General features: G+C 39.4%; 1 protein-coding gene across 1 annotated transcript in view; it reads right to left on the bottom strand.

Annotated features, from left to right (window-relative positions):
• cast (calpastatin) overlaps positions 1-26,935 on the bottom strand; it is a 73,254-nt gene extending 46,319 nt beyond the window's left edge. Inside the window, exons 1-2 of the mRNA XM_041245588.1 lie at positions 26,825-26,935; positions 22,383-22,448 (exon numbers count right to left, since the gene is read on the bottom strand). Of these exons, the coding sequence (XP_041101522.1) occupies positions 22,383-22,448; positions 26,825-26,857 (99 nt within the window). The 5' untranslated portion in view covers positions 26,858-26,935. The remainder of the gene's footprint in view (positions 1-22,382; positions 22,449-26,824) is intronic.
• Positions 26,936-27,808: the final 873 nt, after the last annotated feature.

Below are 27,808 nucleotides of genomic sequence, written 5' to 3'. Positions count from 1 at the left end.
TTCAAGACCTTTATCAAATAGACTTAAGAAATATATTGGACTTATAGTGCACAAAGATCAAACTTACTGTGTTCCTGGACCTTCCATTTTTGACAATTTATTTTTTATTCGTGATTTTATGTCTTTAAATGAATTTAGGAATTTTAATGTGGGCTTGGTCTCCCTAGACCAAGAGAAGGCCTTTGACAGGGTTGACCAAAACTACCTTTTTAAGGCCTTGGGAGCTTTTGGATTTGGGCCTGTTTTATTAATTTTAAATACAAATACTTTTAGTAGTTTAAAGGTTAATAACAGCCTGAGTCGTCCTTTTCTGGTGTGCAGGGGCATTAGACAAGGCTGCTCTCTGTCTGGTATGTTATATTCACTTTCCATAGAGTCGCTGTTGCACGTTCTGAGGGGTAGACTGCCTGGCTGGGCGGTGCCCGCTTCACCCACCCGTTACTGTTAAACTGTCAGCTTATGCTGATGACATGAACGTTTTTGTTTGCAGGATTGGGGATGTCCAGGCCCTGAAGGAAAGTTTAGAAACGTTCCAGAGCATCGTCTGCAAGGTTAAACTAGGCAAAATGTGACACCTTCCTGTCGGGCAGCTGGCAGGAAGGAGGCCCCCAATGTTGCCTCAGTCTTTGCAGTGGAACAGAGCTGGGCTCAAGGTGCTGGGAGTATACTTGGGGTCCTGGCTGTTTATGGAGAAAAACTGGGAGGGCCTGTTGGAAATTGTGAAGGGGCGACTGCAGAGCTGGCAGGGTTTGCTGGGGCAGCTGTCTTTCAGAGGGAGGGTCTTGGTCATTAATAACTTGGTGGCCTCCATGCTGTGGCACAGGTTGGTGTGCCTGGATCCTCCCAACGGCATGGTACAGGAGTTCCAGAGGGTGCTCTTGGATTTTTCCTGGAGTGGGAGACACTGGCTGAGACCAGCAGTGCTGTACCTCCCCACTGATGAAGGGGGGCAAGGCCTGGTGAGTATTGCCAGCAGGATGGCAGCTTTTAGACTTCAGGCAGTACACAGGCTCCTGTATGCCGGAGAAGAGGCTCACTGGAGCAGGCTAGCCTGTTTCTTTCTGAACACTGTAGGGGGGCTTGGTCTTAGTAAATCAATTTTTTTAATAGATGCCTCCAAATTTGATGGAGTGGGTGTCCCCTCATTTTATCAGACTGTGTTGAAGGTGTGAAAGACAGTGAGGGTAGAGAGAGAGGAGGCGTCTCTAACAGGCCATGCTCTGTTACAGGAGCCTCTTTTTTCAGTTTGTTTCTTTCAGACTAAGTCATTGTGTGCTGTTTTTTGTAGAGCAGGCCTGACACGTCAAGTTCATCTGTTTGAGCCTGGCTCGCTGGATAAGTGCAGCTCAGCTAGCTAGGAAGTTAGGCTGGCGTTCAGAAAGGTTGGCTGGGAGGATTTTGAGTGGGCTGAGGGACTCTCTCTCCCCGGTGCTCAGAAAGGCTCTGAGAGAAGGGATGTCCAGGAAAGCAGAGCAAGAAAGGGAGCCCATCTGCCCTTCAATACTCATCACTCCGGTTGGCACAATACAGCCAGAAAGCAGCAGCTGTGGTCTGCTGAGTATTGAAAGGGAGAAAGATCAGGCTTTCCACATTATTGAGAGCAAAAAGCATTATCGCCTCCATGTCAAAACAGCACATTTCAGGCAGGTGCAGGGGCTGACTGACATTAAGTGGAGGGCTAATCTCTCTGTTGATGGAGACTAAAGGCCTATCTGGAGAGTTTTATATAAATTACTCCTGTCTAAGAGAGGTGGGGATCTTCAGTGGACGCTTCTCCACTCTATAGTGAGTACGGGAAGGTTTCTTCGTACAGTTGACCCCAGTATCAGTAGAGAGTGCTGTTTCTGTGGACAGGAGGAGACAATCTTTCACGCCTACAGTGAATGTGGAAGGCTGGAGCCACTCTTCCATCAGCTGCTGGACCTCCTGCAGTCTCTAGGGGTGGCACTCAGCAAAGAGTTGTTTATTTTCGGTGTCCCCTACAGTATTAGGGCAAGAGGCAGGAGCCTTTTAATTAATGTTATTGTTGGACAGGCCAAACTGGCCATTTAGAAATCAAGGAACAATCAATTGTTGGGGACAGGGCTGACTGACCTGGTAAGGTTGTTTCTGGTGCTGCTGGTCAGTAGGGTCCTGGTTGACTATTTTAAAATGGTCAAGAATCCGGCAGGTTTCCAAGAGCGGTGGTGTGTGGGAGATTCTGTGTGGTCGGTGACTCGAGGGGGAGGAGTCAAACTTTTTACTTTTATTTTTTTGTGTGTGTTAACTCTCTCTCTCTCTATACACACTTGCATCCACTTATTTTAGAGTAGTATAAATCAAAAACCACAATTGCTACCCTGCAATGTAAATTACTAGGCAGTAATACATATGCAGGTTCTCTCTAAGCTTTGATCCAGTGATTGGGTCTTCTGTTATGCTCTGTGGCTGTATATTAAAGATGGAGTGAATAAATGCTAACTGTATCTTTGCCCTGGTGTCCCCAGGGATGCCCCTGTAAATAAAAATATGAAGGCAATATAGATCGGGTGCAAGCTGCCGCATGGAAAAACTTTTAAAGTCTGAATACAACAATCGCAGCAAAACGGATGTAAAATAAATAATGCATGAATAATGCAAGTTATTTGCAGGGGCTCTAATGCACCGCAACAGCACCAGGATGGAAGTAGATGCCCTTGCACTGCAATTGGATCAATATAATATTTTACCACAAGCTTCATTACCTGAGTTTACAAGATAAACCTAGTGAGGAAAATCTTAGGAGGGCTTTATTGTCACTGTAAAGCCCGGACTGGGGCAGCGTTCTCAGTTTTCTAACCAAGGACATAAATGTTCATTCATTGGTTTCATGATAAAGCAAATGTAAGCAAGCAAGCAAAAAATAGGAGGAGTGGCAAACATTGCTGCAGCAGCAAAGGTCATTCAAAATGATTTAGACAAGATTCAGAACTGGGCAGACACATGGCAAATGACATTTAATAGAGAAAAGTGTAAGGTACTACGTGCAGGAAATAAAAATGTGCAAGATATCATATGGGAATTAAAGAAGGAATTGGAAATTAAAAAATAGAATCTATGAAAAAGACCTAGGAGTTGACTCAGAAACGTCTTCATCTAGACAATGTGGGGAAGCTATAAAAAAGCCAACAAGATGCTTGGATACATTGTGAAAAATGTTGAATTTAAATCAAGGGATGTTAGAACTGTACAATGCATTAGTAAGACCTCATATTGAATACTGTGTTCAGTTCTGGTCACCTTGCTACAAAAAGGATATTGCTGCTCTAGAAAGAGTGCAAAGAAGAGCGACCAGAATTATTCCGGGTTTAAAAGGCATGTCATATGCAGACAGGCTAAAAGAATTGAATCTATTCAGTCTTGAACAAAGAAGACTACGCGGCGACCTAATTCAAGCATTCAAAATTCTAAAAGGTATTGACTTTCTTATGTTCTTAAGGTGGCTAGTCCAGGCAGAGATAATAAACCCCAGACAAAGCAAGTGGCTGAACTACCTCTACTACCACTAGATGCCACCAAAGTTTTATTTAAAAAAAAAAAAAAAAAAACAACATGCACAACAGTCTCAACTGATTGGCTTGTCTCATTACTTTATATAGTTTAGGGGAGTTTCCCGAGTTTAAATGCATGCCTTTGGAAGTGATCAGAACTGTTTAAAGCCAATGCTAATTAAACACATGGGAGTATAAAATGAAGTAAGCAACCATATACAAAATGCATGAGAATCAGATACTGATGTCTCTTCCAATTCGGACAGAGGGTGGGGCATTGTCTTGTTTACAACATTCAGATCAGATATACCAGAGCAGATAGTTGTCCAGCCTTTAAAGCTACAGTAGAAAGTCATGAAAAGCTTGCAAGAGAGTCACTCTGAAGTACAGTCATGCTCTCTGTATTGAAGCTTTGCTTCAGAATTGTTACCGGTTTGGTTGTGTTTTCATATCGTCACCCTGGCACTGAAAATAGTCTGCTAATACTTATTAATGCTTGCCTCCGGTTCATGAAAATAAAACTGCTAAAGGCTTGTGAACAGGGTCCCAAGTAGCATTTCGGCCACCGCATTAATCAACGGGAAGTGATATTTCGGTATTAGTACAGCCCTGACGCAATGCGCCCCACTCTGTCCTTTAAAATATTCATGGTAAAGCGGATGGCCAGAATAGTATGCTTAATAACACTAATGGGAACTCAGGGCTGAAACCTTCAGGCTACAATAGGCTGATTGCCTTGGTGTTCAGATACATCCCTGGATGCTGTCAGCACTGAAGTATATTAAAGCAGTCACAGCAGCCCACCTCCAGTACCTACAGCTACACTCTATTTGCAAACAAACAGCGCTGCTAACAATGAATTAAAACAGACTGCAGTAACATTTAGTGTATGGATCTGTTGTACTATAAAATATACATAAACATGTTGTTCATGATATTAAGCTAGATTATTATATGAAACAAGTAAACAATTAGCTGAACAAGTAAACAAAAACTGAAATGTAACTTTAAACACATCAAAATGGAAATGACGTTGTAAAATGCTTCTCGTTTATTACATTCCACATAACAGAAAGTCGCAACATAAACATTGTACCAGGGCTAGAAGTTAACTTTAAGGCAGCAGTGAGGATTTTCTACTTGCCTGGAAAGTAGGTAGCAGTTTATTCCACCAATTATATATATAAAAATAATAAAAAAAACACCTACCTTACTGTTTTAAATAACCCAAACTCATACTTATCGGGACTTTATTGCTATGCATCGGGACATGGGACAGCTAAGAAATCGGGGCTTGTATGCAAATTATCACATAGTAGGCTATATTTAAATCAGAAAGTATTTATTGAAACCACCTTGTGCTTGACTAAGTAATGGAACTAATGCAATTCTTTGTCAAAATGTATTTGGTTTTATCCTTAAGTTCTACAAGAATGCAACCATTCCCATCACCTAAGCATTGGCTATACCATCAGTATGGTTAACCAGGTTATGTTTCATCAGTGCAATTTAAGTGGTACGAAATTATCCTCTTATGTCTTCAGTTGTTGACTGAGATTTCGGTAATCATACAAAACAAATCATACACCTCTATAAAGGCAACTATTAAAAAAAACAAAACAAACAAAAAAAAAAAAAAACACTAATTCCAGAGCGGTACCGCTGCATTTAAAAGATTCACGCAATGTGTTATACTAACTGGTTTGTTCATAAATATGTATGCTCACACCCTGCCTTTTCACCACATTTAATTGCTGTACAATTTTGAAGAAATTAACGAAGTAATAACAGAATAAGGGTGTGGCAGGCTGGCAAGTGGATAGAGGCCCAGAGACAGACTGCAGTTAAAAAAAAAAAAAAAAAAAATACTAATTTTATTATAAATAACACAAAATAAAAGTGCACAATGGCAAAATAAAGGGATTTAAAACACAGAAAAAAACCAATACAAAAACAAACTTACAAAAACAAGGTTTCCAGGCTGGGCAATGCCTTCACTGGATTCAAATTCAACCACCAACCACCAACCACCAACCACCAACAACCAACAACCAACAACCAACAACCAACAACCAACAACCAACAACCAACAACCAACAACCAACAACCAACAACCAACAACCAACAACCAACAACCAACAACCTGCTTCCTCAGCTCCCTCCTCCTAAATGAGAAGCAGAGGCCTCCTTTTATGTCAGGTGGCTGGGCGCTGATTGATCGTTAATTAACCTAATCAACCCCAGCCACCTGAACATAATAAACCCAGGCAGGTAGGAGAAATTAACCCCATCCCTGCCAATTTAAAAAGGGGCAGAGCTTTGCTCTGCCACAAAGGGATATCAACAAAGATTTAAAAAATATTATATAAATAGCCACCCTTTGCCTAGATAACAGCCTCACAAACACGAGGCATCCGGTTAACAAGTTTCAGCAGGAAATCACCCGACATGTCTTCCCTGCTCTTCTGCAGCAATTTCCAGAGATGTTGGGCACTTGTGGGTAGCTTTGCTTTGACTCTTCTGTCCAGTTCGTCCCATACAAGTTCTACAGGATTGAGGTCTGGAGACTGGGCAGGCCAGGTCATTAGATTGAGTTGTCCTTCACTTTCCTTCTTCTCCAGATAGTTCTTGCACAACTTTGAGGTGTGTTTCGGGTCATTATCTTGCTGAAGAATGAAGGACTGCCCAACTAGCCGTAATCCTGATGGAATGGCATGCCTCTAAAGTATGCTATGATAGCCACCATGCTGGTTGAGCTGCATGGACTTGGTAAAGATCACCAACTCTGTCACCAATAAAGCAACCCCAGACCATGACACTGCCTCCTCCATGCTTGACAGTGGGACCACACATGCACAACTCATGCGCTCACCCTCTCTGCGTCTTCCAAATACTCGCCGGTTTTGACTCATTGGTCCATAAGACCGACTTCAAATCGTTTGATGGTCTTGGCCACAGGAGTTACAGACACTTGCAAAGTTCTTGCCATTTGTCTTAAAGATTGACCTTCATTTCTTAAAGTAATTATAGACTGTCTTTGTTCTTTGCTTAACTGAGCATATTTTGCCATTCAGGAATGACAAACTTGTGCCTATGCTACCTATATTTATAGTAATCACGGACCCTCACCTGTTAAAAATAACTGGTGACAAAAGGTTAATTAGGTAACATTCTAGTGCTGTACATCTAACAAAGTCACTTTTATACTTAGGGCAGTGTTCTAACACAGTGTTATACTCATTTAAGACTTTTAACTGAGTTGGGCTTCAGACTGAAATCCCCTTGCTTTGGGTGACCATTTCATTGAAATTAACAAGATTTACATTTTCATTTAAAAATTAAATTTTTGAATGCAATTCAGTTATAATTATCAGCTTATATAAGTACACATATCATATAATGAAATATTAAGTGTTTATAGACAAGATTATACAGTTAAAAACATAGATAATCATGAAAAACCTGGTTTCAAGCAGGTGTACTCAAACTTTTGACTGGTACTGTATATATATTTGTTTAATATATATATATATATATAATATATATATATATATATATATATATATATTAATAGTGCCCTCATGGTTTGTTTTGGTTGTTGGTATCTAAAAATGATTATATAGATTATATAGTATCTATATCAATAAGATATATATATATATATATCATATATAGATTATAATTATGTATATAATAAGTTATAATACAATAAAGCACGTTTATCAATTAACTAAATGCAAAGTGAGTGAAGAGAAGAAAAATCTCTAAAAATCTAAGAAAAATCTAAATCAAATCCATATTTGGTGTGACCACCTGTGGCAGAGTAGAGCTCTGTTCTACATCGATTGGCAGGGATGGGGTTAAATTCCCCTACCTGCCTGGGTTTATTGTGTTCAGGTGGCCGGGGTTGATTAGTTGATTAGCATAATTAAGGATCAATCAGCACCCAGCCACCTGACATAAAAGGAGGCCTCATCTGCCCATTAGGGAGAGGAGGGAGCTGAGGAAGCACGATGGTGTTTGTGCTTGCTGTTTTGGGGTATTTTGTGTTTATTTGTAATAAAAGTATTATTTTTTTGAACTGCAGTCTGTCTCTGGGCCTCTATCCACTTGCCAGCCTGTCACACTACCCTTTGCCTTCAAAACAGCATCAATTCTTCTAGGTACACTTGCACAGTCAGGGATTTTGTAGGCATATAGTCAGGTGTATGATTAAACAATTATACCAAACAGTTGCTAATGATAATCAATTCAATATGTAAGTTGAAACACAATCATTAACAGAAACAGCTGTGTAGGAGGAATAAAATTGGGTGAGGAACAGCCAAACTCAGCTAACAAGGTGAGGTTACTGTCAAAAGTCATACACCATGGCAAGACTGAGCACATCAACAAGACACAAGGTAGTTATACCGCATCAGCAAGGTCTCTCCCAGGCAGAAATTTCAAGGCAGACAGGGGTTTCTAGATGTACTGTCCAAGCTCTTTTGAAGAAGCACAAAGAAATGGGGAACGTTGAGGACCGTAGACGCAGTGGTCAGCCTAGGAAACTTACTGCAGCAGATGAAAGTCACATCATGCTTACTTTCCTTCACAATCAGAAGATGTCCAGCAATGCCATCAGTGAAGGGCTGGAGAGCAGTACACGAATGAGTGTCTGCAGGCAACAGTGAAGCATGGTGGAGGTTCCTTGCAAGTTGGAGCTGCATTTCTGCAAATGGAGTTGGGGATTTGGTCAGAATTAATGGTCTCCTCAATACTGAGAAGTACAGGCAGATACTTATCCATCATGCAATACCATCAGGGAGGCATCTGATTGGCCCCATATTTATTCTGCATCATGACAACGACCCCAAACATACAGCGAAAGTCACTAAGAACTATCTTCAGCATAAATAAGAACAAGGAGTCCTGGAAGTGATGGTATGGCCCCCACAGAGCCCTGATCTCAACATCATCGAGTCTGTCTGGGATTACATGAAGAGAGAGAAGCAACTGAGGCTGCTTAAATCCACAGAAGAACTGTGGTTAGTTCTTCAAGATGTTTGGGCCAACCTACCTGGCAAGTTCCTTCAAAAACTGTGTGCAAGTGTACCTAGAAGAATTTATATAATAGTATATAATATATTACTATATATAGATATTATCTATATATTACTACTATATATATATATATATATATATATATATATATATATATATATAGTGGCGGCGACGTGTTGTGGGTTCCAGTGGCAAGAAAGGAAACACTTCTAAAGATTACTTTGGCGCTGGAAAGGACATTTATTCACATAGTGCCGTTGATTTAGAGAATGGATTGGCGCTTGTAAGTGCTGTTGGTTTAGCTCAAGTAATGGTCTTTAGCTCCTGCTGCCGTCCTCTCTCAGCACACTGTCAGCTCCTGCAGCGAATCACTACACAATATTTTTCGGAAGTTGGGTACTGTTTAATCAAGGCATTTCAAAATGACATGCTTGAATATTTTCGAACCTATGAGATCTGGCTCGCTGCAAATCAGCACAATGCATTTTTGTCCCAGATGGCTTTCCACAGAGAGCACTATGTTTGCATGCACATAATTTGGTTTGTTTACGTTTTGCTAGTGAGGTGGTAAATAAGTGCAAGGTATTTTTGTCATTTCTAGCGAATATGAACATCGGATTTTTGTATCCAAATACAGTAAAAAAAAATATAATTGTTTGAATATTTGTCCCAGCACTAATTATATATATATATATATATATATATATATATATATATATATATATATATATATATATATATATATATATATATATATACACACAAAGGGGTCGGCAGGGGTACCTGAAAACTAAGGTTGGGGTGATGACTAATTTTGGTGGTTAATACTTCTGACCAAAGATACAACTCTTGGAACGATTTTGTGTGGGACTAACCTAGAGAAATAAAATTAGCATTATTAAAAGTTTGTTTCAAGGGATTTCTGCTAAAAAACTATGAATTCACGCCAGTCACTGCCATAGAGGGTTGTGCTCCTATTGAGTTAGAAGGACACCATACTATTTTAGACAGTTACAGTGTATATATGTTTTCATATGTAAGAGTTGTTCAGTTTCTTAACAAATCACCTGACAAATAAGGGATCATCATCTAACGTAATGCTTTGCAATAAAAAGCTTAAAGCGAGAGATAGATTCACCCTGAGGAAAGTGCTCTTAAAATAGCCATATAGGACCCAGTCCTGAGAAACTCCATGTACCAGGTACATAAATAATACAAGCATAGCCAGGGTATTTTGCCAAAAACAATGCCTTCAATCTGTTAACCACAGAAGTCCCTGTGCTTTAAAGATTCACCGAGAACAAATTCAGACAGGAAATGCAGACAGGAAACTAACTGCATGTGGCAGGCTGGTGAGCGGATAGAGGCCCAGAGACAGTCTGGAGTTCAAAAAAATAACTATTTTATTATAAACACAAAAATGAAAGGGCACAAGGGCCAAAACAAAGCAATTTAAACACAAATAAAGCAAAAATACACTCACAAAAATAAATAACCCCATCCCTGCCAATTTCTAAACAGCAGAGCTGTGCTCTGCCACACTGCATTACATTATGTGTATTGGGTAACGGGAGGATTTCAAACTCATAACTATTGGTCAGCAGCCAATCTGTAGTGAGACTGCTGTTTACCATGGCAACCTAAACTTTGTAATGAAAACCATCAGCATCTGCATCCCTGCCTTCCACTGCCAAGTGTACCACTGGGTTATGAAACTACAGACTCAGCTAGGCTTAGAGTTGCAGCCTTGAGTTTAGCTGGCAGGCTGTTTATTAACAGCAAAGCTGCAGGATTCTCTGAAGCAAAGTTAACTATAATTAACCAGCCAGCCTCATTTATCTAGCCATGGAAGAAAACCAGGGGGTTGCAGTACCTTTACCACACTGTAAATATTGAAGCCTGGTTGACAGAACTCACAAAAGAAAACCCTGAGTTTCTGTTTAATGATTGCCTGCCCTGTGTGCAGTGCTATAAATGTTTGTGCAACACAAAGCCAACTTTGAATGCTATTTTTTTTTTTTTTTAATTATGAATTCTATTGAAATGCAATATGAAAGATGAAAATAAAAGTAACTAGGGCAACCATTCAGTTGTGGTTTCATGACTTTCAGTAACTTTATACTTTGTTACAAGGTTTGAATATTATTACAATACATCCATGTAGGATAACACCGTGTAACAAATTTTTTGTTCCTGGGTAGTAAGTGTTATTTCCTAATTGCTTATGCCTCAAGAGTATAGAAAATGGCTATTATTCCCCACAAACTTTGCTTTTGTGACCAGGTGTGACGGAAAGATGAGTTCTGGTGATGAATCTTCCTCCCGACCTGTGAGGGCGCTAAAGAACGAGAGGAGAAGTATCTGGAAGGGCTGGCCTGACAGTTCGTTTCCGGGTCAGGGAAGTGGGTCAGCCTGGAGAGAAGCGCGACTCTGTTGTAAAACAGTATTGATTTGAAAGGTAAACGAGAGGCAGCTGATATCATGCGGGATTACATATAGGGGCCAGGGTAACGCTGATCTTCTCCTTCGTTTGGGTTAACGTTAGGAGAGAAGGACTGAGAGAGGAGCTCTCAGAGTATTTGTGAAGAGTGTTGTACGTGCTGGGTGTTATTTTCTGTCTGTCTGTAATTGTCTGTCTTTGTCGCACTAATAGACAGTTAACGCACATCTCCGGAGCTGTCGAAAGGAGAGCACTATCCGGAGCACCACTGCACTGAGCACCTGCACGTTTTCGATCACCCTGGACTGGTGACCGTACCGTTGTTTTTGTTCGGGACTGTGCCCTTCTGTTCATTATCCCCGTGCTTTACATATTGTTGTGTATTACCGGGGATTTATTATTTTTGACGGTCGCCAGACCTGGAAAAGAGCAATAAAGCACTTATTCACTGAATCACTGTTGTCTGTTAATCACTCCTGCACCGCATCACCGCGACATCTGTTCCCCTTACCAACCACTTTGCCACACGAGGGCAGTGATATTTCAAAATATCACTATTTCCAATGGGAAAACGGGCAAATGTGTGTCTTTTCGTTCACATAAAGTCAGAAAAAAAAAAAAAAAATACAGTATAATCGTAAATCTCGAAAAACTACTCACTTCTAAATCTTTTGTAGTCATTTTTGTATTACTTTAGTATAAATACATGTTAATTTGGATTCATATGTTGTTTTAGTAAGTAAAACACAGTATAAAAACTACAAATAAAAGGTGCCACACAGGACAAGCGCTAGCCTTATAAATGAGGCGTCCTGCTCCAAGATCCTGCTACACTACAGAACCCTCGCTACACATTACATGGGATCAACATCACCTAAACTAACCTACTGATGAGCCGGTATTCATACAACTCTGCTGCTTCTTACGGCCTGGTTGCGTAGCTGTCGTTCTTGCAGAGCGGACTCTCTCCTCCCGAATATACGCAGCTCCCCTCTAGCTTGGCGTCACAATCGCCCAGAGCTATTTTCCGCTGATGTTTTTATGCTGTCGGACACTCGGTCAAGACCTGCCCACCTGCTGCTTGAGGACCAGCATAGCCAATCACTTGCTGCCCTTCCCCGTCAACAAAACCTAGCAGGCAGCAAGTCTCAATCGAGCACCCGTCTGAAAATAATAATTTAATCACACAAAGCAACTCCAAAAAGGCACATAATTAACCCATTTCCACATACAAATTACACCAACACTAATTCCCATTGTGCAGGGCAATCATCTTTTATTGCATATGAAGGTCAATGCTTCTCAACACAGCAAAAGTACCACAGTGCCATTTCCATCTATATCTGTAGCTGTCACTATATCTATACAGTATACATTTATGTGTAGAGAAATTTGTAAAAAGTACACTATAGAAGTGTTATTATTCAAGTTGCACCAAAGAGCCAAATGCATATAAACCCTGAAATGCATCAAAGAAACATCTGAGCCTTAGCAATGTGAAACAAACATAGTTGAAAAGTAGAGTAGTGAAGATCCCAATGAGATAATACAGGAACTACACAGTGAGTGTCTGTCGAAACATGCTGGACAACACCTTGATTTCATACAATGAATGCACACTTGCATGCACTATTAATCTTGACGTAATCTAATTCTGAGAATTATGCCATGCATTACAGTAAATTAATCTGTCAGTTGGATGAGCCGGGTGTTGCAATTAGGTAGGGGCATTCATTCATATAAAGCATTAGCTAAAATCAGCCAAGCTAAAGACAAGGGTTTGGGATTTTTTATTTATTTCACACACACACACACACACACACACACACACACACACACACACACACACACACACACACACACACACACACACAAACACTACCAGTCAAAAGTTTGAATACACTTGTTGGAAACTAGGTTTTTTTCATAATTGACAATGTTTTACGTTGTATACGTTTCTGTAAATACTTGAAAATGAAAACATGTTACAATATACAAAACAAAACATAAGGAGTATCAAAGCAATGTTCAAGAAAATTGAAAATTGTCTCTAAATCTTGGATTCCTCAAAATAGCCACCCTTTGCCTTAATAACAGCCTCACAAACACGAGGCATTTGGTTAACAAGTTTCAGCAGGTAATCACCCGACATGTCTTCCCAGCTCTTCTGCAGCAATTCCCAAAGATGTAGGGCACTGGTGGGTAGCTTTGCTTTGACTCTTCTGTCCAGTTCGTCCCATACAAGTTCTACAGGATTGAGGTCTGGAGACTGGGCAGGCCAGGTCATTAGATTGAGTTGTCCTTCACTTTCCTTCTTCTCCAGATAGTTCTTGCACAACTTTGAGGTGTGTTTCGGGTCATTATCTTGCTGAAGAATGAAGGACTGCCCAACTAGCCGTAATCCTGATGGAATGGCATGCCTCTGAAGTATGCTATGATAGCCATGCTGGTTGAGCTTGCATGGACTTGGTAAAGATCACCAACTCTGCCACCAGTAAAGCAACCCCAGACCATGACACTGCCTCCTCCATGCTTGACAGTGGGACCACACATGCAGAACTCATGCGCTCACCCTCTCTGCGTCTTACAAATACTCGACGGTTGGACCCAAATAATTCAAATTTTGTCTCATCGGTCCATAAGACCGACTTCCACTCCTCAAACGTCCAGTTTCTGTGTTTTTTGGCCCAGGCAAGTCTCTTCCTCTTATTCTGCACTCTTAACAATGGTTTCTTTGCAGCAATTCTTCCAGTTAGGCCAGCTTTACGCAATCTCCTCTGAACAGTTGATGTTGAAACAGCTGTACTTCTAGTAGCATTTAGCTGAGCTTGTATTTCAGGGGCAGTTAATCGCCAGTTTCGCAGACTTGTGACTCGAATTAACTTGTTCTCTGATTCTGAGGTCACCCTTATAGCATGCCTGACCTTGTTCGGTCCTCGAGTGCCAGTTTCTTCAAATCATTTGATGGTCTTGGCCACAACAGTTACAGACACTTGCAAAGTTATTGCAATTTGTCTGAAAGATTGTCTGAAGATTGACTTTGTCTTAAAGTAATTCACTTTTTTCTTTGCTTAACTGAGCATATTTTGCCATTTTTCTGCTCCCTTACATTCAGGAATGACAAACTTGTGCCTATGCTACCTATATTTATAGTAATCATGGACCCTCACCTGTTAACAACCCTCACCTTTTGTGACAAAAGGTTAATTAGGTAACATGCTAGTTAACTCAGAGAACATCTAACAAAGTCACTTTTATACTTAGGCCAGTGTTCTAACACAGTGTTATACAAATTTCAGACTTTAAACTGACTTGGGCTTCAGACTGAAATCCCCTTGCTTTGGGTGACCATTTCATTGAAACTGGCAAGATTTATATTTTCATTTAAAAATTAAAATTTTGAATGCAATTCACTTATGATTATAAGCTTATATAAGTATATGTATCATATAATGAAATATTAAGTGTTTACAGACACGTTTATACAGTTCAAAGCATAGATAATCATGAAAAACCTGGTTTCAAGCAGGTGTACCCAAACTTTTGAGTGGTACTGTATATACTGAAAGATTTCACAGTGCTCCTCACTATAATGCTAAATGGCAGTCGGGAGTTCAGTTCAAAGCGACAGACAAGAAAACCAAGTGCGAGAAGGAGAGCGGGTCAGGCGAGGGGAACAGGGAATGGGCTCACCCCAGAATCGGCTGCTGGAGCGGGGCTGAAGTGCCTCATCTCCCGGAGAAAGCTGCAGTAAATACATTAGGTCAGATAATAGGTCTAATATTTATTTAGTTATAAATTGAATGCTGAATAAGATGTTTGTTTTATAAAGTGATGGCGCAGCTTTTCTTCAGGGAGAGACAGAAATGGAAGTTAGATGGAGAAGTTGTTTACAATTTGAACACCGGTACTGTACTTACTGTACGAATACTGCATGAATCACTAGTATAGAGAATTCGCGGACATGCTGTAGGAGCATTATATCCGAGAGCATTATAGCGAGGGAGCAGTGTTAGTATATATACAATAAAAAAATAACAAGACAAGTGTTGAATTAACAACAGAACTGGCAGAAGGCACAAGTGTTGATGTCCATCAAATCAACAGTCCAAAGCACCTTTGACCATTGGTCCATAGTCAAATTTTGTGTTTTTTGTGCATATTTTAGCTTTTTAGTCTTGTTCCCCTGCAACACATCCTTTAAGTCCTGATTTCAAGAGTGACCTTCGTACTGTTGATTTGATGGACAACAACACCTGTGCCTTCTGCCAGTTCTGCTGTCAATTCAACTCTTGTCTTCTTTCCATTCCTTAAGGACATTATCTTCAAGTATTGCTCATCCTTGTTAGACAGCTTTTTGGGTCTTCCAGTCCTGGGTTTGTCAATTACAGATGATGTTTCTCTGTACTTGTTGATTATGCTTCGGATACCACACCTTGAAAATCGAGTGATGAGAGCTATTTCACTCCTTCTTTATGCAAGTCAAGGGTCTTGTAATAGTAAAAAACACTAGTGCAGGCTTTGGGTAAATTGTTGATGCTCATAATGCATCAGAGTAAAAAATGCAACATGTCTAAGACTTACACAGCAGTGTATATGTTTATATATAGTGAATTATAAAATAATCTGCTTGTTTAAAAGTATGAAAAATCTATAGACAATTTAGTCCCAGGATTACTACGAAGGTCTAAAGTACAGACAGTTTTCTATAGGAATAAACTGGAATTGTACGTGCTGTGATGGCCTGAGTAGCTAGAGTAGAAAGTCTAGTTCCATTCTCTGTATTACTGTATATCTAAGACTAATACGGACAAACAGGCCAGGCAAACATAAACCGCTGACTCCTCAGAAGGGCGGGGGAGACTGTTGTGCAACCAGGCTTCAGGGCTTACAGACAGGTTTACAAGACCGCTCTGCTGGTAAGACTGCACAGACTGAACACACAGGGACTGATGAAGCTTTCACTCCAATCTCTGTAATAAACTAGTAAATTTAAAAGGACCAGCAAGAAAATACTAACTTGTAATACTAACTAGCTTGGAATTGCAAAGTTCTTTTGTGTAACAGGACAGAGGCTGGGCATGAATCGGTGCCCCCCCCCCCCCCCCCCACGAAAGTCTAAACCACAATGCAAATGAGCCAGGCTCGTCTGTTAACCTCATCTCATCTCATCTCACTGGATTGGAGACAATCTGCAACGGCAGTGTATCACACAACACTGCCCGTTCCAGTTCCATTATTAAATGATTCCATAATTATCACCTGCCCTGAACTCCCATTAACTATGTAGTTCTCACCTGGAGAGTGCAACTGTCCCTACCCTGTCTTCTCTCACTAGCCAACCAATTATAAACTGCACAGATACTGTATAGTTCAAGTATAAACTGCACAGATACTGTATAGCTCAATTATAAACTGCACATATACTGTATAGTTCAATTATAAACTGCAGTTACTATATAGCTCAATTTTAAACTGCACTTACTGTATAGCGGAATTATAAACTGCACAGTTACTCTATAGCTCAATTATAAACTGCACATATACTGTATAGTTCAATTATAAACTGCACAGATACTCTATAGTTCAATTATAAACTGCACATATACTGTATAGCTCAATTTTAAACTGCACAGATACTGTATAGCTCAATTATAAACTGCACATATACTGTATAGCTCAATTATAAACTGCACATATACTGTATAGCTCAATTTTAAACTGCACATATACTGTATAGCTCAATTATAAACTGCAGTTACTGTATAGCTCAATTATAAACTGCACTTACTGTATAGCTCAATTACAAACTGCACATATACTGTATAGCTCAATTATAAACTGCAGTTATTGTATAGCTCAATTATAAACTGCACTTACTGTATAGCTCAATTAAACTGCAGTTACTGTATAGCTCAATTATAAACTGCACTTACTGTATAGCTCAATTATAAAATCAGTGTTTGCCATAATATGCCCCTTATTTTGAGCGATCATGAATAAAATTGCTACAGTAAATATGAAAATCAGGAACGTGCACACTAATTGCAATTATAGTGCACCATAATGTTTAGTGCCCTTTCGTAAATGAGCCCCTTAATATGTTAAGGATATACTGTAGCTGTTTTAGTATTTATAATGTGTTTTAAGATTTACATCTTTCTTACACAGATGTTTTAGATTGTACAGTCTTGTAGACAATATATGACCCAATACAATCCTTCGAATTTGAACTACTTTTTCAAGGCTTAGTAATCTACATTACCCATGGTAAAATAAACATTTACATATAGATTATAAAACACACACAAAAAATAAATAATTAACAGAAGACATTATCATTATACAATCATAAAAAAAAAACATGTTATGGGATTAAAGTTAACTATCAACTGATGTAAATATTTTGGATTTTCAATAATGTTTTTTTTACACCACTTTTCCTTGTAAACACCAACCATAGGCCAAAATAATGCACTGTCTCCTTTTGTAACATTTCTGTTAATGAAATAATAAAAAGACTTTGGTCAGAGATGTTAATGAAACAGTACAAGCAGTACAGTCACAAGCCTTTAAAGGGTACGGAAAGGAGTAAACCTGCGGGAGACAGGACTCAATTAAATAGCGGAACTACGGTCTACCTAGTTCATCGTTGAAGCTATAATATTTTATGTTTTGATTGATCTTTATGTCTGGAAAAGTACATGCTGATAACCCACACAATGCAAAGAAAAATGCTGTGCTTTTGCTGAATGACCAGAGACGCTGTTCACACCTACGCCAAATCATGACTGTGGGGTTCAGTCAGCATCCCCAAGCTGATTTGCATGTACAGAGCAGAGAAGTGCGAGTTGAGGCACGGCAGTTATCAGGACATGCATGGTTGTTTTAATACATGAATTCAGTGCTTAAGAACACATATAGTCCTTAAAAATAGGCTAGAGGAAGCACAAACAAAAACTTAAAAAAAATTGCTGTTGACTACAGAATTATTTTTCTCTTTGCATCGCCTAGAATTTATATATCTCTATCTATATCTATATATATATAATATATATATATATATATATATATATATATATATAATCTATATATAATAAATATATATATATCTATAAAACTCATAGATATTGTATAACATAGTACTAATTATCAATGGAGATATGATTTATGGATTATAAAGTAATATCTATATATAATAATATATATATTATATATATGTTTATTATATATATATATATATATATATATATATATATATATATATATGACACACACAACCCCAAGTACCAGTCAAAAGATTTGAGTCTGACCTATATATATATATATACATACATATACACACACACACACACACACACATACACACACACACAGTACCAGTCAAAAGTTTGAGTACACCTGCTTGAAACCAGGTTTATCATGATTATCTATGTTTTTAACTGATAAACTTGTCTATAAAAACATAATATTTCATTATATGATACGTGTACTTATATAAGCTGATAATCATAACTGAATTACATTCAAAAATTTAATTTTTAAATGAAAATGTAAATCTTGTTAATTTCAATGAAATGGTCACCAAAAGCAAGGGGATTTCAGTCTGAAGTTAAAAGTCTTAAATGTGTATAACACTGTGTTAGAACACTGGCCTAAGTATAAAAATGACTTTGTTAGATGTTCTCTGAGTTAACTAGCATGTTACCTAATTAACCTTTTGTCACCAGTTACTGTTAACACACAAGGGTCCATGATTACTATAAATATAGGTAGCATAGGCACAAGTTTGTCATTCCTGAATGGCAAAATACACTCAGTTAAGCAAAGAAAAAAAGACTAAGTCTAAAAGCCTATAATTACTTTAAGAAATGAAGGTCAATCTTTAAGACAAATCGCAAGAACTTTGCAAATGTCTGTAACTCCTGGGCCAAGACCATCAAACGATTTGAAGAAACTGGCACTCGAGGACCGAACAAGGTCAGGCAGGCCAAGGGTGACCTCAGAATCAGAGAACAAGTTCAATCGAGTCACAAGTCTGCGAAACTGGCGATTAACTGCCCCTGAAATACAAGCTCAGCTAAATGCTACTAGAAGTATTCTGCAGCATGACAACGACCCCAAACATACAGCGAAAGTCATTAAGAACTATCTTCAGCGTAAAGAAGAACAAGGAGCCCTGGAAGTGATGGTATGGCCCCTACAGAGCCCTGATCTCAACATCATAGAGTCTGTCTGGGATTACATGAAGACAGAGAAGCAACTGAGGCTGCCTAAATCCACAGAAGAACTGTGGTTAGTTCACCAAGATGTTTGGGCCAACCTACCTGCCGAGTTCCTTCAGAAACTGTGTGCAAGTATACCTAGAAGAATTGATACTGTTTTGAAGGCAAAGGGTGGTCACACCAAATATTGATTTGATGTAGATTTTTCTTCTGTTCACTCACTTTGCATTTAGTTAATTGATAAATATAAACTATTAACATGTCTATTTTTGAAAGCATTCTTACTTTACAGCATTTTTTCACACCTGCCTAAAACTTTTGCACAGTACTGTGTGTGTGTGTGTGTGTGTGTATATATAATAAATTTAGAGCTTCTCCGTTGCTGGTATATGCATCTGTGACGGAAAGATGAGTTCTGGTGATGAATCTTCCTCCCAACCTGTGAGGGCGCTAAAGAACGGGAGGAGAAGCATCTGGAAGGGCTGGCCTGACAGTTCGTTTCCGGGTCAGGGAAGTGGGTCAGCCTGGAGGGAAGCGCGACTCTGTTGTAAGACCGTATTGATTTGAGAGATAAACGAGAGGCAGCTGCAAGTAATAAGGCAGCTGCAACCGTTTATCTCGATATCATGCGGGATTACATATAGGGGCCAGGGTAACGCTGGTCTTTTCCTTCGTTTGGGTTAAACGCTTGGACAGAGAAGGATCGAGAGAAGAGCTCTCGTTGTAAAGAGGAATTGCGTGTTGTGTTTGTTTTGTAATTGTCTGCGTTTTGTACCACCAGACAGTTAACTCACCTATCCGGAGCTGTCGACCAGGGTCAGCACAATCCGGATCACCACTGCACGGAACCGTCACGAAATACAGTGTCTTCACCCACCACAAGCACGTCTGCACTCACCCAGGACTGGTGACCGTGTGTTCGTTTTGTTCGGGACTGTGTCTGTGTTATTGCTATCCCCGTGCTTTACACATTGTTGTGTATAGCCGGGGATTTATTATTTAACGGTCACCAGACCTGGATTATAAATAAAAGCACCTTTTCACTGGAAACTGTTGTCTGCCTGTCACTCCTGCATCGCATCACCGTTATACCTGTTCCCCTCCACTAGCCATCTTGCCACAGCATCCCAGATGATAAATGACACACACACACGTACAAAGGATAATAAAAAAGGGCTATGTTTAAGACAAACTCAAGCTAGATAGGGTTACGATGATTTAAGAGTGTACTAGTCATGCCCGTTTTTCACAGACTGTTTTGTGATATTTTCCAAACACAGTAAAAGATATGCTCTGGCATACAGTAGCAAAGGTGCTGGTTGTAACTATCAGTAACTATCATCCATGTAAAATTAATCTTTACCACCACTGCACAGTACCTGCTATCACTTAATTTCTCCACCCAGGTTACATTCTTTAACTTGTTTAACAGCCTGACAGCTGTTGGTTTAACACTGCACCATTGTTCACTGTGGTTAGAGCAGATTACTCCCTATTCTCTCTTGATAACACAAGAGAAGCAAAGCATTAAAACAGAGCTTTTAGTTCACACCTAGAATCAACTTTCTTTAAAAAAACGAGCCCCTATACAAAAATTTTTTAGTGAGGTTCCCTTTAGAGTGAGGCATGTCTAGTTTATCTTCAAAGACAGCCACAGCAGTAAATGCCTCCTGGTGATTGTACAACCTGGGTTTCATTTCGCCACCCTTTACAGAGCAGTCTGAGCCATTCCAGTGTTTAGTTTAGCTTAGACAACTGTACACCTGTTACACAGGTAACTTAAAATCAAAGCTTGCAGTACAATGCGATAGAAATGTTTAATTATTCTTGACAACTATGGTTCATAGATTTTTTTGTTCACTACAAAGCTTAGTTAAACCAACAAAAAATGAAACATGAAACATGAAAAATGAAACATTAAAACATGGTTGAGTTCATGCACCGGTTGTACAAGGATAGCCTCCCCCACAGTTATCATGAATCCTTGATTGCGAAAACCCCAAGCAATATCCAAACATAAGTGAGTGGATGGTTCTCAAGATATATAGCTAGAGATATACTGCATGAGGATATCCTATTTGCCATCCCATGCCCTATTGTTTTCAACCATCATCTGCTTCCAATATGGACAACACAGTATCAGTAAGGCTGTCATTTCACAGTTATCACGGATTACCATGAAATGGATTTACCCATGGACGTGAACATTCCCATTTCTAGAAGAATAGTGGAAATATACATATTTTTTTACCACTTAAAAATCAATACAGCAAGTGTTTGCCTTATTGATTGTTACATTGCATTTAGGAACCTGGCAGCCGGTTTGTTTGCTTCCGGTAAATGACTGAACACGCTGCATAGAGCTGCACGATTTCTTTAAAATGTCTTCAACGAAAAAGACACCAGGAATGTTTAGCCAAAGGTGCCATGTCCCAGAACAGAGTGCAATCGCCTTTCAAGCTGTCATACAAAGTATGCACTAAAGCTGTTCTGCCAGCTGGTTGCTTCACTAATATTGAACCCAAATTATCATCATACTAGCTCAGTCTATGAATCATTGCTCCTTTTTTAAATATCCAGCTTCTCTACAGCATGGTATATTTAAGTGTGAAATATCTTGAAATACCCAATTTTCAGACAGTGAAATAAGCAAAATAAGTACAGCCCTGAGGGGAGACTTGGCTTTTGCTGTTCCTCATTCAATTGCCTTTCCTATTGATTAATCAAGATAAATTTATGATGGAAGGGAGGAGCACATTGTAAATCATGAGGCACTATAACTGTAGTGCTAAAACGGCCATGGAGCTGCTGATAAAACCAGGCCCTGTTCAAGGAGTTCAAGCACACTGTAAATCATGAGGCACTATAACTGTAGTGCTAAAACAGCCATGGAGCTGGTGATAAAACCAGGCCCTGTTCAAGGAGTTCAAGCACTCTATAATATATGTATATGTATCAGGGCGGAGACTGTGGCGAACCGGCGACCCTGCACCGCAAACATCTTAAAAATGCAACAGAGCTGAGCTCATCTGCAATCCTGCTTTTACTGTCTAACCTCCTCTCATCTCACCGGTGGACGGCAGTGTATCACACAACACTGCCTGTTGCATATATATTTCAATTTATTTACAACAATCAGCTGCAATCAATGAATGTACAATTTACCTGTGCTCCAAGTCCACCTCCTGCCTTTGACGTGGTGGCTGCAGCTTGAGCCTTCTTCTCAGCTTGCTGTAAAGGGGAAAAAAAAAACAGTGTTTGTTCATTTTAACATGCTTTTCTAAAAGTCCAAACCAGCAACACTGGCCCCTACTCGCACAACTGTAAGGATTATATTTACTAACATTGTCATAGGTTAAACAGTAACCCTCTCCAACATAGTGAAGGGGTTTAGTGAACTAAAACCCTGATTTAATTAATCATAATGGATAAAAGAGTTTAATAAGACACACCTGAGCTTGTTACCTACTGTATATATACACTGTGGCTTAGAACCTGGAATAGGTAAAATTGCTATGCAATCAGGAGTCTGTGGCAGGGTGAAAGCCCTGCATGTGGAAATAGTGTGTGGGGAAATACAAAGTTGGCAGGGATGGGGTTAAATCTATCCCTGCCAACAATCACAGGTGTGGCCATTCCTCGATTAGGTCTTTGGGTGCTAACTGAGGAATGGCCACATGTATATAAGGGATATACAATTGTCTGTTTGGTGGAGGGAGTTTAGGTGAGTTTTTGGAATTGTGTTGGTATTTTCGAATGGTAGTGAAGGCTGATGCCCAGCCCACAAGTGTGTATTTAGTTTACACTCTATTTTGGCCCTTGTGCTCTAGTTGTTTGTTTATTGTCGTTTTCTCCCCCTGTGGGTTTCATAAACATGCGCCACCAGCACTTTCACTGCAGCTTTCCAAGCCTCAGAGTCTCATTGCTGACTCTATCCTGCTACATGTGGTGTCAGGGTGGGATTCAGAAGCTTTCAAATAGCATTAATATGTATCTTAAATGTCCTGGCTTCTATGTGCTTGTTGCCCCTTTTATTAATATACTGTCACTATCAATGCTGTACACTGCACTTCTTGCTGAGTGCACTTTATTTTTCATAGGAAAATCAATACGATTAGAAAGGAATGTGTTGACGCGACCATTCCATATTGAAACAACTTGGAGCTACCGCTCTTTCTTCGAGCTTTGGTGGACACCTCCTACTGCAATTAGGAGTCTGGGGGCAGTATTGGATGCTGGTCTAGTTTTGAAGCTCATGCTTCTTCTGTGGTCTAATCAGCTTACTAACACCTGTGAAATGTGTCTGTACATTCCTTTCTTTACAAGATGTTGAGGGTCTGGTACATGCATTTCTCTCTTCACACATTAATCATTGTAATGTTCTATTAGCTGGGTTACCGGCATGACTAGTGAACAAGTTACAACTAAAAAAATATTCTGACTGGTACTGAACATATCACACCAGTTTCATTATGCCTGCACTGGATTCTGATTAGTTTCCATATCACTGATCCATCCATATACTGTAACCCTGCTTGAACTTACGGTACACCTCTGTCAGAAGTGATCCATCCATATACAGTAACCCTGGCCACCAGTTTTGATCAACAAATTCAGGGTATGTCACACTAGGAGGTCGCAGTGTTTCCCACTGTGCTCCGGCTCTCTGGAATGCTTTGCCAGGGATAAGCCTTTGGAATGTGAATACATTTTAGGTTTTTATTTTGTGTTTTATTTTACTTTATTGTTCGGTCTTGTTTTACCGTCAAGATAAGGTTTCAGTACCTGAGAATTCAGCTACAAGATTTTTGCCACAAAGTTTCAAATGTTTGTTTAATGTCTAAAACATAATTTGCTTACAAACTGAATTGTGTTTTTAAAAAATGCATACCATCTCAGTTTTAACCTTTGAATGCTTCCCTACACCTCATGAGGGTTATACAAAGCAGACAGCCACTTGTAACTCCTCCCTTCTATACCTTTTGCAGACCATTTGTTAAATTTATACCATTTCACCCTAAAAGCTGTCCTTTAAAATGCCATTGCTTCTTAATTCCTGACAACCTCCACCCAACTCAAAATGTGCTGACAATTCAAACAGATTAAAGAAAAACAACAACTGGAAAACAAGAAACACCACCTAAACAAGAATGTAGTCTGCATTTAGTAAAAATAAAAATAAAGAGTGGCAGCTCTGTGTGAAAGAAGGACACTGGAATGTTCCTCCAGTGCTCTAGAAGGAATGAGAAACACATAATGGCATGTGTGGTGCATTCCATCAACAGGGCTGAGCTAAGAAAAGGCAGCCAGTTCACACAGTAAAAAAATTAACACAATATGGACACCTTACATAAACAGTTGTAGCAAATCATGGGAACATGTAACAATAAAATAAAAAAGGTCTTTATGTACCCTTTAAGTTATCAGAGTCCTCTGCTATGTGAAGTCTCTGCTACGGCGACTGTGTTTCCAGATATACTGCTGCAAACACTGTGTGCAAAGTGCTTTTTTGACTCTTTTGTGCATTGTAGCTAAAGACTGATTGTCTGAATCCAAATCTAGAAAGAAGCCATTTCAAATGAAAACAAAGTATTATTATTCTCAATTATTGCCAGCACGTAATAAGACAATGTATACAAACCACCACTGAAAAATCTAGATTCTAGAATTAAAATCAAAATCCGTCAACCTGCATACTGCACTGAGGTACGATAATAGTGATAGTGCCCTTTCAATGAAGCCTCTACCGTGTGGTAGTTGACCTTGACTTTCGTTGGCACCATCGCCTTTGTTAGCGCCCTCGTGACCATTGAGAGGCACTATTACTGAATGAACATGCTGTTTTTGGTGCTGTTTCACATAAGAAACACAGATGTTAGGAATAAGACCTGCCCATTTGGTCCAGCACTACCTTTTCAATATGCCGTGTCCATTTCCCACCTCCAATTCATGAGGTTTATTGAACTGAATAAAACCATCATTGATTTAGGACAAACTACCCTAATGCTAACCTGACACATGACATACAATGTCTCCATTCATTGTATAGTTCACACAGCAAGCAAAAATAGACCTGACCTCAACTACCACCGCCCCAGTGGAAACTCTATAATGTTCTTCCTCCTCTGTGGCTTGAATTACTTAACACAAGTCAATGCCCAAGTGATACCATGATTGCCTCAATCAGCTATCTTAATTAAACACTGTAGTGTAGAGGGATACAGAGGGATTATATTAAAATAGAGTGCTTTACAATTTAAGCTTTACCAATCAAACAAGACAATATGCAAGATATCAATGAAACCGTACTGTACCAGTAAAACAAGTGCTGACTGTTTGCCCAACAATATAACTAGCAGCATTGAATAACCAAACTGGACTTTGGCAATCTTCTTAATCACTACCTACTGTACAGTCAACTGTATGTTGCTGAATGCAATGAAACATAGGGTCATATGGGAGTCTAGATTATAACATAAGCTTAAATAAGTTAGTTTCATTTGAACAACTAAAACTAAGTTTATCTGTTTTGCAATGCATTAGATTTTTGTTTTCTTATATTCTATATTAATAATACAATTATTAACAAAACCGGGGACATGTATAAAAGATGTCCTTTCACTTGTAGATTGGTTGTTCGCAGCCTATACTCTTACCCGAGGAAGAGGCATGTCAAATAGCAAAATGTGCACACACGAAAAAAAACAAAAAAACTTTCTCAAGAGTCTGGTTCCAATAATGCTTAAGCCTTATCTATCTGCAGGGCGTTCAACATTCAGAACTCCCAACCCGACTCTCACCGGCACACCTTCCCAACAGCATTCCTGGCCGGACCTGCTGTAGTGCCTGCACTTCGTTTGCCCTGAAACTACTCTCAGCAGTTGACACTAGTAATTAATTGTACTTACTGTGACTACCCAATACCTTCCATAAGCCATTTTTGTTCGGGTAGGTTTGGAAGTCCCTGATACCAGAACAGAAGATAAATTTTAATAAAATGACACAGCAGGAGTTCCAGATGCTCACTATTTCATCGGTGTAGTACAGTAACACTGCCTGCAGAAGTGGGTAGGCTCGCAGTTCCAAATGGGTGTATTTTCCTGATGATGTCAGACACATTTTTTCTGCCCATTCTTAACGAGCAAGTTGTTTTTAATATTGTACCTTGAAGTTACAGCCAAATGCCACTCCCCACATCCAAACTGATAAGTTTCATGTCACAACCTTACGCTTGTTTCAAAAGAAACATAATACAGTTGAGAAAAAAAGCAATTATCTAACTTTTTTTTTGTTCACGGAGGTGACATAACCAAGTTAATTTACTGTTATTAAACTGTGCTGCTTATACTGGGAAACACCTCCGAGCGGGGTTCACATTAAGCGTTGATTTTGTAATAATAGCCTATAATCTGGTATGATTAACACGCCCTTAACGTATTGGTGAAGTTATGCACTTTCTGTTTACCCGTGCAATCTCTGCTCGAGACCACTGCGACGGCGAGTTCTCCTTCAGCAAAAATAAAATAAAATGGTGGCCAGCAAAATCATACAAGCACCATTCTGAATTTTAAAACAAACAAAAACAAGAGTTACTAGTTTAAACTTACCCCCTTAGACTTTTTTCTGCTTTTCTTTGGCATTGTTTCTGCTCCTGCTAGCTCGGATACACAAGAACGGCGGTTTTCTTGTAAATGGCTGTATGAAAAGTTTCTAGCTAATTTATATATATATATATATATATATATATATATATATATATATATATATATATATGCATATGCAACTCGTAAAAAAAGCAACTAGTAAAACATGTGCCCCTCCCTCTTAAATTATGACTCCGTTTTTTTTATAAGCACTAATTTGTCAGGGTTAAACCGGTGGAGCAAGTGTACAAAGTCCCCTGCGGAACTCGAACCCAGGCACTTTAGAAACAGGTCGAGCGCTATGATCTCGTATTCCTTCACTCGAAATGAACTTTGTACACTCCTCTTTGCCACGCCACAACAGGGCTGCGCGCTGTATATCGCTCCAGTCAAAAAAAAAAAAAAAAAAAAAACATTGGACCCACCTATTGCATTCGAGTCGCAGCTAAACAAGACACGGGCTTTCCGTTTTTACCTACACAGACCGTGTCACTGTAATCGCAAAAGTGTTCCATGCTGTGCCCAGTAATTTTATATAATGCATTTGGTTAATTCATGATCCTGTATCATGGGTTACATCACCATATTTTAATATTCTTTGCTGTTCATAACCATTCCTTTAATCAGATGTGCACAATTTAAGCTCAATATATGATGCATATTTTTGCTTTGGGATGCCCTAAATCCAGCAATGCATTTGATGCCTTTTTATCAGCTGAAGTGCCTCTCTCAACAAATAGTAAATAGAGTAGGGAAGATAACCACATAATAGGCCTAATATTTATTTAGTTATAATATATCCCTACCTCCCGATCAGCTCAGCGCAGCCTCCCCGGGCACGCCCCCCAGCCAATCACGACTTCCCCATCAGCTCAGCTCCAGGCAAGTCTAAGGCTTAATTGGTTGCCCAGCAACGTGTCTCCTGTTCCCTGTCCCAGCTGCATACAT

The sequence above is a fragment of the Polyodon spathula genome, chromosome 1 (assembly GCF_017654505.1).
Source record: "Polyodon spathula isolate WHYD16114869_AA chromosome 1, ASM1765450v1, whole genome shotgun sequence".
NCBI classification, from domain to species: domain Eukaryota; kingdom Metazoa; phylum Chordata; class Actinopteri; order Acipenseriformes; family Polyodontidae; genus Polyodon; species Polyodon spathula.
This window is presented reverse-complemented; position numbering and strand designations above follow the sequence as displayed.